General features: G+C 41.2%; 1 protein-coding gene across 5 annotated transcripts in view; it reads right to left on the bottom strand.

The window, feature by feature from the left end:
• Positions 1–487: 487 nt before the first annotated feature.
• HIPK2 (homeodomain interacting protein kinase 2) overlaps positions 488–13882 on the bottom strand; it is a 204186-nt gene continuing 190791 nt past the window's right edge. For all 5 annotated transcript variants that reach the window (XM_044988692.1, XM_044988710.1, XM_044988720.1 and 2 more), the window contains one exon: positions 488–11685. In XM_044988692.1, coding sequence (XP_044844627.1) covers positions 11218–11685 — 468 coding nt within the window. In that variant the 3' untranslated portion in view covers positions 488–11217. The remainder of the gene's footprint in view (positions 11686–13882) is intronic.

Below are 13882 nucleotides of genomic sequence, written 5' to 3'. Positions count from 1 at the left end.
AGCCCAAATGTCAGATATTGGTGGGAAGCAGCTTTAGGAGAGAGGTGATCATGCAAACATTTTATGGTCTGGAAGATCTCTTTAATGTGAAGCTGGAACTCCCTAGAGAGGGGAGAGGAATAATATGCAGTTCACAGACAACAAAGAGAACAAACAAAATTGTAACTAATTCTAACCACCACAGACCAATAAGAATAATATAAAGTGCCTGAGTATTAGAGAAGGATTTGAATCCAAACCTCACATTTTGGTGAAGCTTAGATCTATAGAGTGAAGCTTGAGCTTAGTGCACTGCTACTGAAGATCATATTTATCTAACTTGTCTTGCAAATCTAAAAACTGTCACTTTAAAAAAAATTCCCTTTGTAGTTAGTCTTTTCCAAAGACTTCCATGGGCTGTTAAAAAACAACCAACCAACCAACACCCACCCCTAGAATATTCGCACCAAAGCCTAGCCAGTGGGAAGACAGGCAGACAGACATGGAGTTTGCAGTGACTTAAAACAGTTTAATGTAATTCCAAGACAAAGTGTGATTACATTTCTACACATATACAATATGCATATGTGAGTTTACAAATTCTGATTAATAACTCGTTTCACCTCAGAGACCGAAAAAATGATCAAAAAGAAACCGTGAATAACAAGCTATAACATAGTTCACCACAACGGGACCTCCTTTCTCACCCTACGGTTAGTAATATTACAATTAAAATAACTATATTCTTCTATAATGTATTTTCTGTTAAAATCATCTCATAAATTTACAATGCTATTATTAGTTTCCAAGACTAATATAAATTCACTCCATTTTTCTACAACGAAAATGATTATTAATTAGAAGCACACAACGTCATGATGAAAAACACAAGCATTTTTTTTTTAGTAGCAAGAACTTGATTGGTTAAGAATTAGTTTTCTTGTAAAACATTCTAAAGCCAAGTAAAATATCCATTCTTATAACATACCTATAATATGAGCCTAAGGAATAGGTTACATATAGGTCTACAACACATCAGTTTGTTTGTTTTTTAAAAAAGAAGAAATATATATTTACCAAAAAAAAGGTGGGGAGGGGGAAAGAAAAAGACAAAAAGGAAAAAGAAAAAAAGAGAGACAATTCACATAGGAAAAAAGCAGTACACAAGAAAATACTGTTGCATACAATTTTCACAAAGATTAACACTCATATTACAGAAACCATACAGTGGAGGAACACAACAGATCAGGGCTTTCATGGGGTTAGTGGGCTGAGATGACACTGTAGAGAAAGAACCATCCAAGATACTGGGAGGGGGCCAGAGGGCATCTTTTCCCTTGCATTTTTGATATTTTCATGGGTTTTTTCCTCTCTTCCTCTTTACAATTCTGGCACAGTGTATGCTAACTTCCACTTTCCATCTAGAGTACATTGGGTTTGTGGACAGTTCAAAAGATATAAAACATTTTCTCACTTTCCCCCTTTTATAAGAGGATTCACTATTTAGAAAAACTGTTTCACCTCTTAGTTTTAGTTAGCTACCCTAGTCTAGACTCTTCAACTTCCAAGATGCCCCTTTCTTTCTTTCTCTCTCTCTCTCTCTCTCTCTCTCTCTCTCTCCTTTTAATAAAGCTATTCATTACACTTCCTCTCCTTTCAGAAATTTGGTTTGGTATAGAATATACAAGCTACATTCCAATTCTGTCCAAGTAGAATCCGATACCCCCAAAATGCCTTGTTTACTTTGTTGGTGAAACACATGGGATGAGAGGATACTTTCTACATCTGAAATGGCTGTGCCCTGGAATATCCGTGGAAGTATCATTTTAAGAATACGAAAACCAAAACTAAACAAATAAGGAATAAAGCAAAAACAAAACAAAACAAAAAAACCCCAGAAGTGTTGTATGTAACCACCAAATGTGGAAGCATTGAAGAATATTGTATTTCCTTTTGGAGGACAGAAGTGCTATATGTAACCATTCAGATTATAAGGGATGTGCATTGCCAGTATTAGAAACCCCTTCTTGCTTTACAAGTTCCAAGTATTTAAAAAGCTCTGCAGCTCCTTCAACCAATGAGCTGGTATTTCCAGGACTGGCTCGTGCCATAAAGAGGCAGAACAGGCTGTTGCTGAGGGCAGTAAAATGATTAGGGGCTGTTGATTTTTTGACTGTGGTCAGTTAGGGGGTTTACATTTTCCAGTTTGCCCAAGGGCTGCTAACAGTCCTCTGTTTAGTTCACCAAATGGCAACCTAGTCCTGATAAGTTATCGCTTTGGTAATGTGAGTTACAGTGAGGGTACCTGGCACTGAATGGAGTTACTGGAGGGGCTCGGGACCAATTCTGCTCCCATTGAAGTCAATGGGGAGTTCTGACACTGATTTTACCACCAGCAGCACAGGGGCCTAACTGTAAAGTATCACTGTTGTTTTCTAGTAACTTCATTCAACTGCCAAGATCAACAGTGTAGCTGTGTCAGGCCTCACTGAAAGATGCAAGGAGCTTTGTTGAGATTACCTGAGCTCCACAACTGAAGCTCAGTACTTCAGACAGATTTTTTTAAAATGCCAATTCATGTACTTTTACTATCTAAAAGTACCACTTTGCCCAGCAAGACATTTACACTGTGTTCATTGGTTACTCAACTGAAAGAAAACAAAGACAAAACTAGACAGATACTCATGGTGAAGTGAGACTGAAAAAAAGAGGTTACATCAAAATGCAAAATATACGACAACCCATAACAATGAAACAGCACCAAACGGTACCACCATTCACTAATAAAATTTACAGAGAAATGGTCAATGGACTTTGTATTTAGTTCACTGGTTCAAAATGTTTCTAGGGTGGAGTCACTTGTATAAAAGGGATGAACAGAAGGAAAGCCAAATTACAGCATTGCCTCTCTGAGTGGCTGTCACACCAAAAAACCCCACAACAATTCCAAAACAACATAGGGATTCATTAGCTCAGGAATCAATAGTTCAGCTAATGAGTTATGAACAAAACAGTACATCCCTTCCTTTGAATATCCTTCTTTCTCCTTATACAGGTATCTTCATCCAGGTTATGGTCCTACAGAGGATAGTTGATTTGGACGTATTGTGCTCCATGCTTCAACCCAAGGAGTTTCATTAAAGTTTGTTATTAAAAAATAAATAGCTCATGTGTTGGACTATACCTCAGTATGTGTGGAGCGGTTTCTTAACCATACTTTGGAATAAGGTGGATTCTTTGATCTGAACTCACTTTCCAATACTATGTTATCTCTCAAAACAGAATATACGTAATAAAGACACACCTGTACTTTTCTGTTTTAAAAGGGCAAAATTAAAAAATAGAGGCAGCTGTATTGAGTTTTTGAAGGTGTCATTTACAAACAGAAATTTCCCTTAAAAAGTACCAGTTTAAATGTAAACTATAAAACACTGTAATAACTATAAAATGTAGCCAGAAAACTGTTTAAGTAGCCACAGTCTATTATTCAGTTCATATGGGTTTGAAATGTGACTCATTAAATATCTTCTAGAAGGCCAAAGCATTTTACAGTAGCTATAAACATATATACTTACATGTGCATTTTAACAATTGATTACAATACATAAAAGTGTAATCTATTCCTTGGTTTCTTTTGTTTTTGTTTTAAAGAATCACGGTCTTCAGAATTCACTCAAGCAACAATGACCAGGGTGGGCATTTATCATTATTCCGCCCATACAGAGTTTATAGTCTTTGAAACCCAAGTTCAAGCTGGCTACATGTTTTCAAAAAGGCTAAAACCAGGATGAATGCCCACATTTGAGGTAATTATTGCCATTAGGTCACAGTTTGTGTAATATAAGTGTATCTAAATCCTTCTTTAAAAAATGGAAGGTATTCCACCATAGCTCCAGAATACCTTTTAAACCAATCAGAATCCAGAATCCTGATCAGATGGGTTTGCTTCCAATGGAGTCAATGCGTTCTAGAATGGTAAAACACATATAGACCAACCTAGAACCCAGGCAAACAAGCCTCTAACCAGTCGATAAAGATGAATTAAGAAACAAAATATAACAAAACCCTAAGAGGCGCCATGTGGCTGATGAACAACATTTCTGATCAGAATTCCAGACCAAAGCTTTTCTAACTTACTTTCTCCTTTCCAATCAATTCGCTGGAAAAAAAAATCAAAACACGTCTGCATTATCATCAACTCCATGCCAGCACTGCAAAAGTTCCTTGGCTATGTTCTGAAAGTGGGATAAGCTTTTCTTTTGCTCTCAGCATTGCTGTCCATCTCAAAGAGGAAACCGTTCCATTTTTATTTTTATTTATTTTTTTTTAAGAAAGAAAGAAAAAAAAAAGTCCCTGGCTGTCAGACCCACACACAAGTATTTACAAGATCTATGTGAATCTGCACATAATTCCCCCTACAGCTAAAGAGTTAAGATCAGAGATGTCACAATATTTATCAGTGCAGTAAAAAATATCATTTTTGGAAAAAATATACCTTTAGTATTGCCTTTCTTGGATTAACTATGACAAGCAAAAGATTAAAAACAAAAACTTTATCTTCATACACACATGAAGAGTCTGTTATAGCAGCACTGCTAAAACTGGAAGGACAAGCTAACCCGTACGTGAGAAATGTAAATTTCAATCTCATTCTAGAGATGCAGAAAGCAAAGCCTCATAGTATACTTCATAAGACTCCTGAAAAGTCAAGCTAATTTCCCATTAAAATTTCACATTTGATGCAATACGTGGTGTTTCCTTCTCCAGTGAGAGCATCTTGTGTTTGCTGAGATCAGTCTTGGTCTGCTTATCTAGCGCTGGATACTGCAAACATTTGCATACTTGAGCAACTTGAGCAACAGAGTGTCCAGGAACACTCTGGGACCAAAGTGGAGTAAAGTTATTCAAGGGCATAAGCACCTGCAGGACTGAGTTCCAAATTAGTCATCTGGTCTGAACTCTTAACCCTGCAGTGACACTGCCTAATGCAATTGAACAGCTTCAGGGCTGGGCTATGCTGCAGCCGCTGGGTAGCAACGGAACACAATGGCGTACTTTGAAGGGCTGGCATCTCGTGGTGACATACTATGTACCTGGAACCCGGGGCAGGCAGCATGGGCTGTGCCTCTTCTTAAAGACAATTCTACAGCAATGAGCCAAGACACTATAGCTTACAGTAGTGTGACTGCAACATTGGCGACCTTTGCTGTAAAAGAGTGTGTATAAAGGGTATTTGCTCAATGCGACTGATAGTCTTGACTTGGTCTACACTCAGGCAAAATTCCCATTGGCTTCAAAGGGAGCTCTGCCAGAGTATGACAGCATATGGACTCAAGGACTGGATGCCCAGGGCTCAGGCCCATTTTCCTTTCTCTAAGAACTGAGGCCTTAAATGCAGAGGAACTAAAGTGATCCTAATGCACAGGACCAGACTCCAGAGAGGGAATTTGGAGGACTCCACACATCATGCACATTGCAAAGTAGTTATCTTCAGAGGCTGTCTCTACAGTAGTGCAGAGGAGATTTGGGGATCAGCGGGGGTATGGCCAGAGTGTCCACAACTGCAGATCCACTGACCTAAACATCCACACAGGGGAAGGGGAACACAGTGGGTACAGATGCTACTGCAGCCCATGGCCTAGGTCACACTGGTGCTTTGCACTCTGACAGGGAAGGAGAGCATTATTTCCCTCAATGCCTGCAGAACTCCCCGAACAAAGAATATTTAGTCAGACCCTGCACTCATAGCTGGATTTGGCCCGTAAGCAGCCCTACACACCCCTTTGCTGAGCTGATTGCCAACCCATGGCAAACCTGCTCAAACTTCCACAAACAATTCTTCTGCGTTTGCCCAACTTTGCAGAGGTTTCGTCATTACAGGAGTTACAGCATTGCATTGACGCACAGAGATTGCAAACAGAGTCCTAAAGCAGGAGAGTTAAATGCTACAGAAGCACGGGGCACTTACGGAAGCTTATTCCCATTACACAGTTCACAATTTCAACACTGCGTTGTTGCCAGTGATAAGATACATTGTAATTACTATGAATAATAATAAATAATAATAACAACAACAACAGTGAAAGAAGCATAACGTTTTTGATGTCCCCTAAAGTGTAGGATAGCAGCAATATTTTAGTGTGACTGAATTTCTCCACTCAACAAGCTAGCTAAATAAACATAAACAAGTGACAGAAACGGAAAGAAAAGAAAAAGAAAGAAAGAAAGAATTCCATAGCATGTCATTATTGCCTGACAGTCAGGGCCTGTGACTTTATTCTGTATCTGTAATTGGTAGGGTCTCTTTCTTTATTTAAATTTATTCATTAAGCTTCTTTGGTTAAAGAAAGACATGGGTTTTTATCTTCCTTTCAGATTTGGTAATGGAATTTCTTTCAAACCAAATTCGGAGGGATAATCCCTTGAGAATATAAAAAAGAAGTATGACAGAAACAGAAGCTTCCCTTTGCTGGAATGTTTCTTGACAGAACTATTACGGAGAGCGAGGGAGTAAAAATCTCCCCAGAGGGTCAAATGCAACCCCGGTATAAGCAGGTGCAGCTCCACTGAGGGGAATGCAATTGCAGTTGCTTCTTCAAACAGCTGGATTTGGCCCAGTCTACACTGAGAAAAGTTCTAGCTTGTCCATTATGCTGTTTCATTCTGCTCAAGGCAACCAGTCCCTCCACCTCTTTGTATATTCTGGTTTCATAGCAGCACTTTGAATGTCCAGCTCTAAGAGAGGCAATGTCTGTTCACCTCTCCCGTTTCCAGCATCAGACGAAAGCAAGACACTGTGATGGGGAAAGGGGTCCCTTCTACACTGTGCCAACCAGGAACCATCGGTAATACTTCCAGTACTGAACCATTCACTTCCTACCTCAAATTTTCAAGCAGTTTGCTCCACACACACAAAGAACCCCAAGCTCATTCCAAAACACATCAATCCTATTTTCAACTCCAAAGGTCTCTGCAAGCTAAATAATTCAGATATTGTTACTTGTGTAGCACCAACAGTGTGCCTGTCAAGAATTTAGCTCCTCTACTAACATTGTCTGCTCTCCCATGTGGCTAACAGTACTGCACTTACCATACTATATTTTCAGAGAGAGAGAGGGAGGGAAAGGCATTTTTTTGCATCCCCCTACCGAGAACAAAACTCAGTCCTCAGTTATCATTGCAACATAAACATAGTTCAGACTACGGATACATCGTTCATCCTTATTACAACCCCTTCTAGCAATGCTGACTCTGACAGCACTGGGATCAGAACCACTGCTTGCCTGGCTCTGCTCTCAGCACAAAGAGAACAAATAACTGCCCCTTCCACTTTGCAATGCATTCCTTCACACCACAGAATGCACCGTTGTAAGCTCTGTCACCCTATTGCCACAGAAATCAGATTTACGTGTGGTGGAGGAACGAAACAGACCCATGTACAGGCAAAACACAATAAATAAATCAAAGATTCTGGTAAGTGAGATTAAAACCAACCCTTCCTCTCTTCCCTGCTTTATTGGCCCCAATATAGTGATACACTTTAGCAAATATTTTGACTTTAAGCATGTGCTTAAAGTCCATCCTTATTCAGCAAAGCACTCAAGCATGTGATTAAATGTGCCGCTGAATTAGGGCCTTTACACAGACTCTACACCCACAGCTTTAATAAGAAGATGTAACTGAAAACATAATTCCATACAACAAAAAAGCGTAATAAAATTTCATAAGTAATAATTAAAAGACCAGCTATATCAAGGAGGAAGAAAAACAAGCCAAATACCTTGGCCATATGGACACACCTTTAGTCTTCAGAAATGGTGGAACAGGACAGGTATCTTGCTATTCCTGCTGCTCGGTTTTAACAAGCTAATATCTTCAGTGTCTGCCAGTGTTGTTTATCCAGTGACTGGACTGGGAGGTCACATTCTTTCCTCCATTCGGGTTCTCTCATTCAGAGCTTGGAGGGTAGATAAGGCACCTTCTGAGGAGCCAACCATTTGTTTTCCCCTCTGGGAAACTGAGCTCTAATACTTAGCCCCAGCTTGGGTTAATTAAAGGGCTTATGGGGACATGGCCTGGTCTTGGTTTCATACAAGTGCCTCACCAAACATGCTACAATGTGATGGTGAGTTGGACCTTACGGACCCAGGCCCTCATGCTCTTTTAATCCAGCCCTGCTGCTAGAAAATGATGTAGGTTGCTGTTTTCTCTCTGCCTCCAAGGGAAAGTTTCTGGTATTGTGCTGAAATGCAGGGGTGCCATCGGGGATAATGGTCCATCCCTACATGACACGTCCTCACGGCATGTCCCTTCCCTGCTCCCTCTATGCTCTCTGCAGTTTGTCTTCTCAGAACAAAACTATCTTCCTCTCTTCCTGCAGTTCTCACAGACACAGTGACCCCTCTGATGCCACTGATGAAGAGAAACTATTTATAATAAAATTAACAAAACAACATCAATAATAATACTAAACGAAAAATAACACAAAGATGCAGGAATGCATGTGCAATTAAAACCCAGAGTAAAATATAATAAAATAATAATAATCAGAACAATCATACAGTAAAATAACAATATTATTCCTTTTAATGACACAAGCAGCATGATGCTTTCATACCTGAACCAATAGGACATGAGAGGAATGCAACGGAAACGTACAGGGAGAATAGGGGATTTCCTGGCTTTGATAAATGGGAAAGTGTGGTCTTTCTAAAGGAAGAATGTAAGGTGCATGGGCTGCTGAGAGATCAGATCCTGATTTACATTATATTTAGTGGGAGCGAGGGAGAGATGGGAAAATAAAACAGTTCAAGGATAGCCCATGAATCTGAAATGGCAAACATGAGGGATACTTGATGGTTTACCAAAATAAAATAAATCTTGCCCAATCTATGCATATTGAGATCCCTTCCTTCTTCAAGGCTGGAGAAATGCTCATGATCAGATATTACAGCTGTGCTTGTCTCTTGCCAGTTTCTCTCTCTCTCTCTCTCTCAACCTTTTCCTTAACTCCATCCATGGGATCCATCCCTCTTCACTCTGCCAATTGACCTGCCATTTTCTAGCACCTTGCAGTAAACCTTGAAACACTCCTTGCTATAGTGGCACTGAATGGCCATGCAAACCTAATCTTTGATGGGCACACGCCACCAAACCTTCTTCTTATTGGGCTCTTCTCCCCTCACCCCCAAGTACACATGAAATTCTAAGTATTGATGCAATGGTGCACCTATTTTTATTGCCTTTTCCCTCTTAACCCTCTCAGCCGTAAGAAAATCTCTCTTTGGAAACTACCCGAAAACAAGACCGTTTAGAGTTCCTTTGGAGCTGAGGACCCAGAGCAAGAATTTTTTCACCAAGTTCAAACAGCATTCTAATACAGCTTTTATACAAATGGGATGATGGGGTGGGGGGGAAGAACACGGTCATAACTACATTACAACGGGTAGGGCTTTGATGTCTCAAAATTTTCTCTTTTCACTCAGGAAACCTGAGTTTGACTTTCTAGACTGAATTCTCTCATTCTCTTGCTTTCTTTTCCCCCCATCTTTGGAATTCTACTAGAAGTGTCCTTAAGCATTCCCCCTCTGATGGATCAAATCCCCACTCCCCCTTCTCTCTGACATAGTACTCTGGCAATGTAACACTCTAGATGTTTGTAAAGCAAGGATGGGAGGAATCTGTCCTTCTAATCCTCTAAGAATGTTAGCAAACAGCAGAATGAGAATTAAACGTCTGATGGGGAAATTTTTTATTCCCAAAGGGGAAAAAAAAACAGTCCCACAACCTTTGACCCTTTGGGAAGCTACATTAGGGTCTCATGACCAATCTGGTCACTTCTAGCTCGTATATTGTTAAACAGATATCTGGGGGAATGTCCTTCCAGCCCCCACAAGCCTTCCTGACACCTGCACGTTGGCAAATGACTACAAAGCAACAACAGGGGTGGAAAAATAACCTAGAAGAAGAAAATCAACACCACCACAAAATCAACACCACCGCAAAAGAAGAAGAGCTCAGATGAAATTCTGACTAGCCTCAGTCAGTTTCTAGGAGTACCAGTGGAAGTAAACCCTTAAACCGCATCTGTAGTTCGGTAAGGCACTACAAGGGAATGATGTAAAACTAAGACTGTGACAGTTGTAATGGCTGTGCTGAGGAACACACCACAGAGAGAAAGGCAGCATCTGCACGCGTGCACGCACACTCACATACACACACACATACACACATATACATACATACCTGGACAATCACATTTGTTACATGCCTATGTTATATCTTTTTTTTTCTTTTTTGTTTTTGTTTTTGTGCAATCACATTGAGGAATAGTCTATTGGTATCATTGAAGTTCAACACAATATAGTAAAAAGGATGTATGTACTGTATAGTGCTACATTCTACCAAGGGGCCAGAGAAATTTTCTACTCCTACACTAAAAGAGCTGGGGATTAAAAAGAAAATTTCCAAATAAAATAAAATAAAGAAACTGAAATCCAACATACACTATTAAAGACTTTTTTAAGAATAACATTTCTCAGGGATTTATCCAGGGTGCTCACAGAAAGGGAAAAATAGCCCCAAATGCTTCTGATCTTGACAAATGGTGCGTATTCTTGTTTGTGTGTACACATTTTAAGCATATCAGTGGTAGGTCTGAAATTTAGAGTGATGGAAAAAATTCCCTCTCTTCCCCTCCTCCAGCCCTGTCTGCTCCCCTCCTTTTACCTTCCCCCATGGAAAACACCTCACACACCTTTGGGTTACAGAGACCAGTGCAAAAATGGGGCATTATCCCTTTGAAATACTGGATAAATCCCTAATCCGTAGATTTACTGGGTTAAAAACCTAATGGATTTTGTTTTAGGTGTTCTGGACAACAAATTCCTAAATGTAGCTCATTATCAGATTAAAATAATCTTTAAAAGTCTATTGGTGAAGTTCTCCAAAAACAGGACCCACGTTGGGTCCATCTGTTCCCCCTCCCCCCGCCCAGTTTGGTGCAGAATGGTTTTGTATTTTGTGTTTTATTTTTCTCACTTTTTTTTTCCTTTTTCTTTTTTTTTTTTTAAATAAAAAGTGTAGAATTAGTTCTTTCCTTTCTCATTTCTCCCTTAAAGTCTCCTTCGTTCAAGTTTCAAGTGAGCCTCCCATTGCATTGTTTGTCATGTTCTTCAGTATAAAAACAGCCACCTCACTCCCTCTTTGCGGGTCTCTCTCTCTTTCTCATTCCAGTGTTTAGATGTAAGGGTACTGGTTGACCTTGGTGGGGCTCAGCGGGTATCCAGTGTAGACTGTGGAAGCGGGTGAAGCACTGATATAGGTCTGATGGGCAAACTGAGCCTGGTACTGACTTGGGTGGATGGTGGGTGATGGCAGAACCCGAGGGCCCATGCTGACAGGAACCTGGTGGACAATGCTGGCCGGGTAAGTGGTGTGTTGCACAGCATGACGAGCAGACCCTTGGGAGGCCACCAGGTGAGCAACGGTGCCTGTGGAGCCCAGAGCAGCGGGGGCGGTGTATGTGTAGAGGTGGGGCTGGGTGGGGAGGTGAGCCGCTGCTGCCGCAGCCAGGTGGGGGTGAACCGTACCATGGCTGGGACTATTGTGTGGGAAGGAGTACGGAGCCTGAGCTATTGTTGGAGTGATGTAGGCTTGCTGTCGCCGGTGACTCCCTGTGCGATCAGTCGTGATGTGCTGCTGGGCCTGCACAAAGAGAGCACAATACAGGACAGTTAGAAGACAACAGGTTTTTCTTTTCCTCTAGCTCCTGGAGTGAGCTCGTTCCAGAGTCAAGGTGATTTCTGTGATGGTTCTCAGGGCACCAAGGAGTATGAGTCACCTTGTTAACCCCCTGCCTCCAGGGGGGAGACCTTCTTATGCTTGAGTGGGAGTCTGCTCCCTGACACCTACAGCCTGTTCACCATCCATGCACTCTCCTCTGGGCTATGCCAGCCTTTCCTTTGCCTTGAAGATTAACAATAGGGGCACTCCAGTCTCAGAGCCCCTTTGAAGCATTCCCCTGTAGAGTCCAGCCCCTTCTCCACTGAACACTCACAGAAATATCAGGTGTGCTGTCCCCAAAAGAACAGAGTGCACACCAGCTTGAATGATTCAACTCATAAGAACAGCCACACTGGGTTAGACCAAAGGTCCATCTAGCCCAGTATCCTGTCTTCCGACAGTGGCCAATGCCAGGTTCTTCAAAGGGAATGAACAGAACAGGGAATCATCAAGCAATCAATCCCCTGTCACCCATTCCCAGCTTCTGGCAAAACCGAGGCTAGGGGCACCATCCCTGCCATCCTGGCTACTAGCCATTGATGGACCTATCCTCCATGAACTTAGCTAGTTCTTTTTGAACCCTAAACTAAGGATCAGCTCCTTGTATAATACCACAGCACTGAGATATGTTTCTAGAAAACAACAGTAAGGTTATCATCAAAGATTCAAGAGCTAGAGACAGTAAGGCTAATGGAAACAAAAGGGCTACCAGATTTCTAGAGATTAAATTTAACAGGCTAACCTTCTGCCTAAGGAATATAACCTCCCCTCACATGACCCTTGCAGCCTTTCAACCAATCAAGTTTAGTTGTAATCCCATTTTCAGGAGTGCAATCACACTGCCCAATTATCTCCTAGGTGCAGATAAAGGGCTGCCTTTCTAGCCTTCTCCTTATGCCTCCCAAAGTTCATTGTCTCTACCCAGAGGCAAGATAAACCCATGTGACTTATTCTCCAGTGCGTCACCCCACTGATTTCATATGTAAATAGGGCTTCCTTTGTGTTGGCGTACAATGCTTAATTTACATGCAGACAGAGAGATAAGTCAATAAATATCTTTTGTCTGATAGAAAACCTGTCTGTCAACTCTGCCTTGATACAGACTTCAGAACATATTTCCAGTATATGAACATAACTCTTATACAGTGTCTGTACATACATTTCACAACAATATTAATGACCATCATGATCCTGGCTTTCTTTTAAGACCTCACATGACATTCCTTGGTAAACCAGAATGGACACACCTGAATTAGGAGATTCTGAGGGGTTTTGGGGTCACAATTTCCCATGTGTTTTTCCCCTCCTCCTCAAATCCCCAATGTCACAGTAAACTTCTCTTGGAAGCAGCGGGGCTGCACAGGGTCCCTCAAAAACCTATGTTCCATGGGTCCACCACAGCAGCTCTCTAGAGAACATTACAAGACTGCACTCATTGCCTGGAAGGGCAGCTAACATGAGGACTCCCACAACCTTGCATCGCAGTGATGCAGTAAGAGTTTCTGCTGTGAGATCCATGGCTAGGTTCAGACAAGCCTTTTTAAAATTTGACAGTGAATTTAACACTGATGAAAGCTGCTGAACTGAAAGCCCTGGAGTCCACAGCATGGGCAGAGGCAGTTGTATTGATTTATGTATTGATTTAATAATGGTGGTCTTTGCTGCTCTTACTTCCTAGGTTGGCAGCCTAACATACTCCCCCAGCAACCCCGGGCCCCAACAGATCCTGAAGACTGTCCTCTCTCAGAACTCTCATGTAATGAGCTGTAACTTCTTGAACAAAGGTAACTTCTGTTCTTGCCTTAGGAGAGAAGATATGTTCTTCCCAAACACTAGGGATTTTCTAAGCTGGTTCCTTACATTGCATGATGGTGCCAAAGTGTTTCCTCAGTCAGTTATGACTATTATGCAATCTGACAGTCAAAGTATTAAATAACCAAGAAAACAGGAATTAGAAAACAATTGCCAAACAAGAATGACACTGACCCATTTTTCTTACTTCTATTTTCCAATTCCCCTTTATCATTTTCCTAAATCCTCCCCCTGTAATCTTTAGGGTCCAAAATGTTGCAGCCAAGCTACACTCTCATTCTTGGAAGCAGGATCCCATCATCTCCAC

Source organism: Mauremys mutica, chromosome 1 (genome assembly GCF_020497125.1).
Source record: "Mauremys mutica isolate MM-2020 ecotype Southern chromosome 1, ASM2049712v1, whole genome shotgun sequence".
Classification (NCBI taxonomy): domain Eukaryota; kingdom Metazoa; phylum Chordata; order Testudines; family Geoemydidae; genus Mauremys; species Mauremys mutica.
Note: the sequence above shows the minus strand (reverse complement) of the source record. Positions and strands in the feature narration are given on the sequence as shown.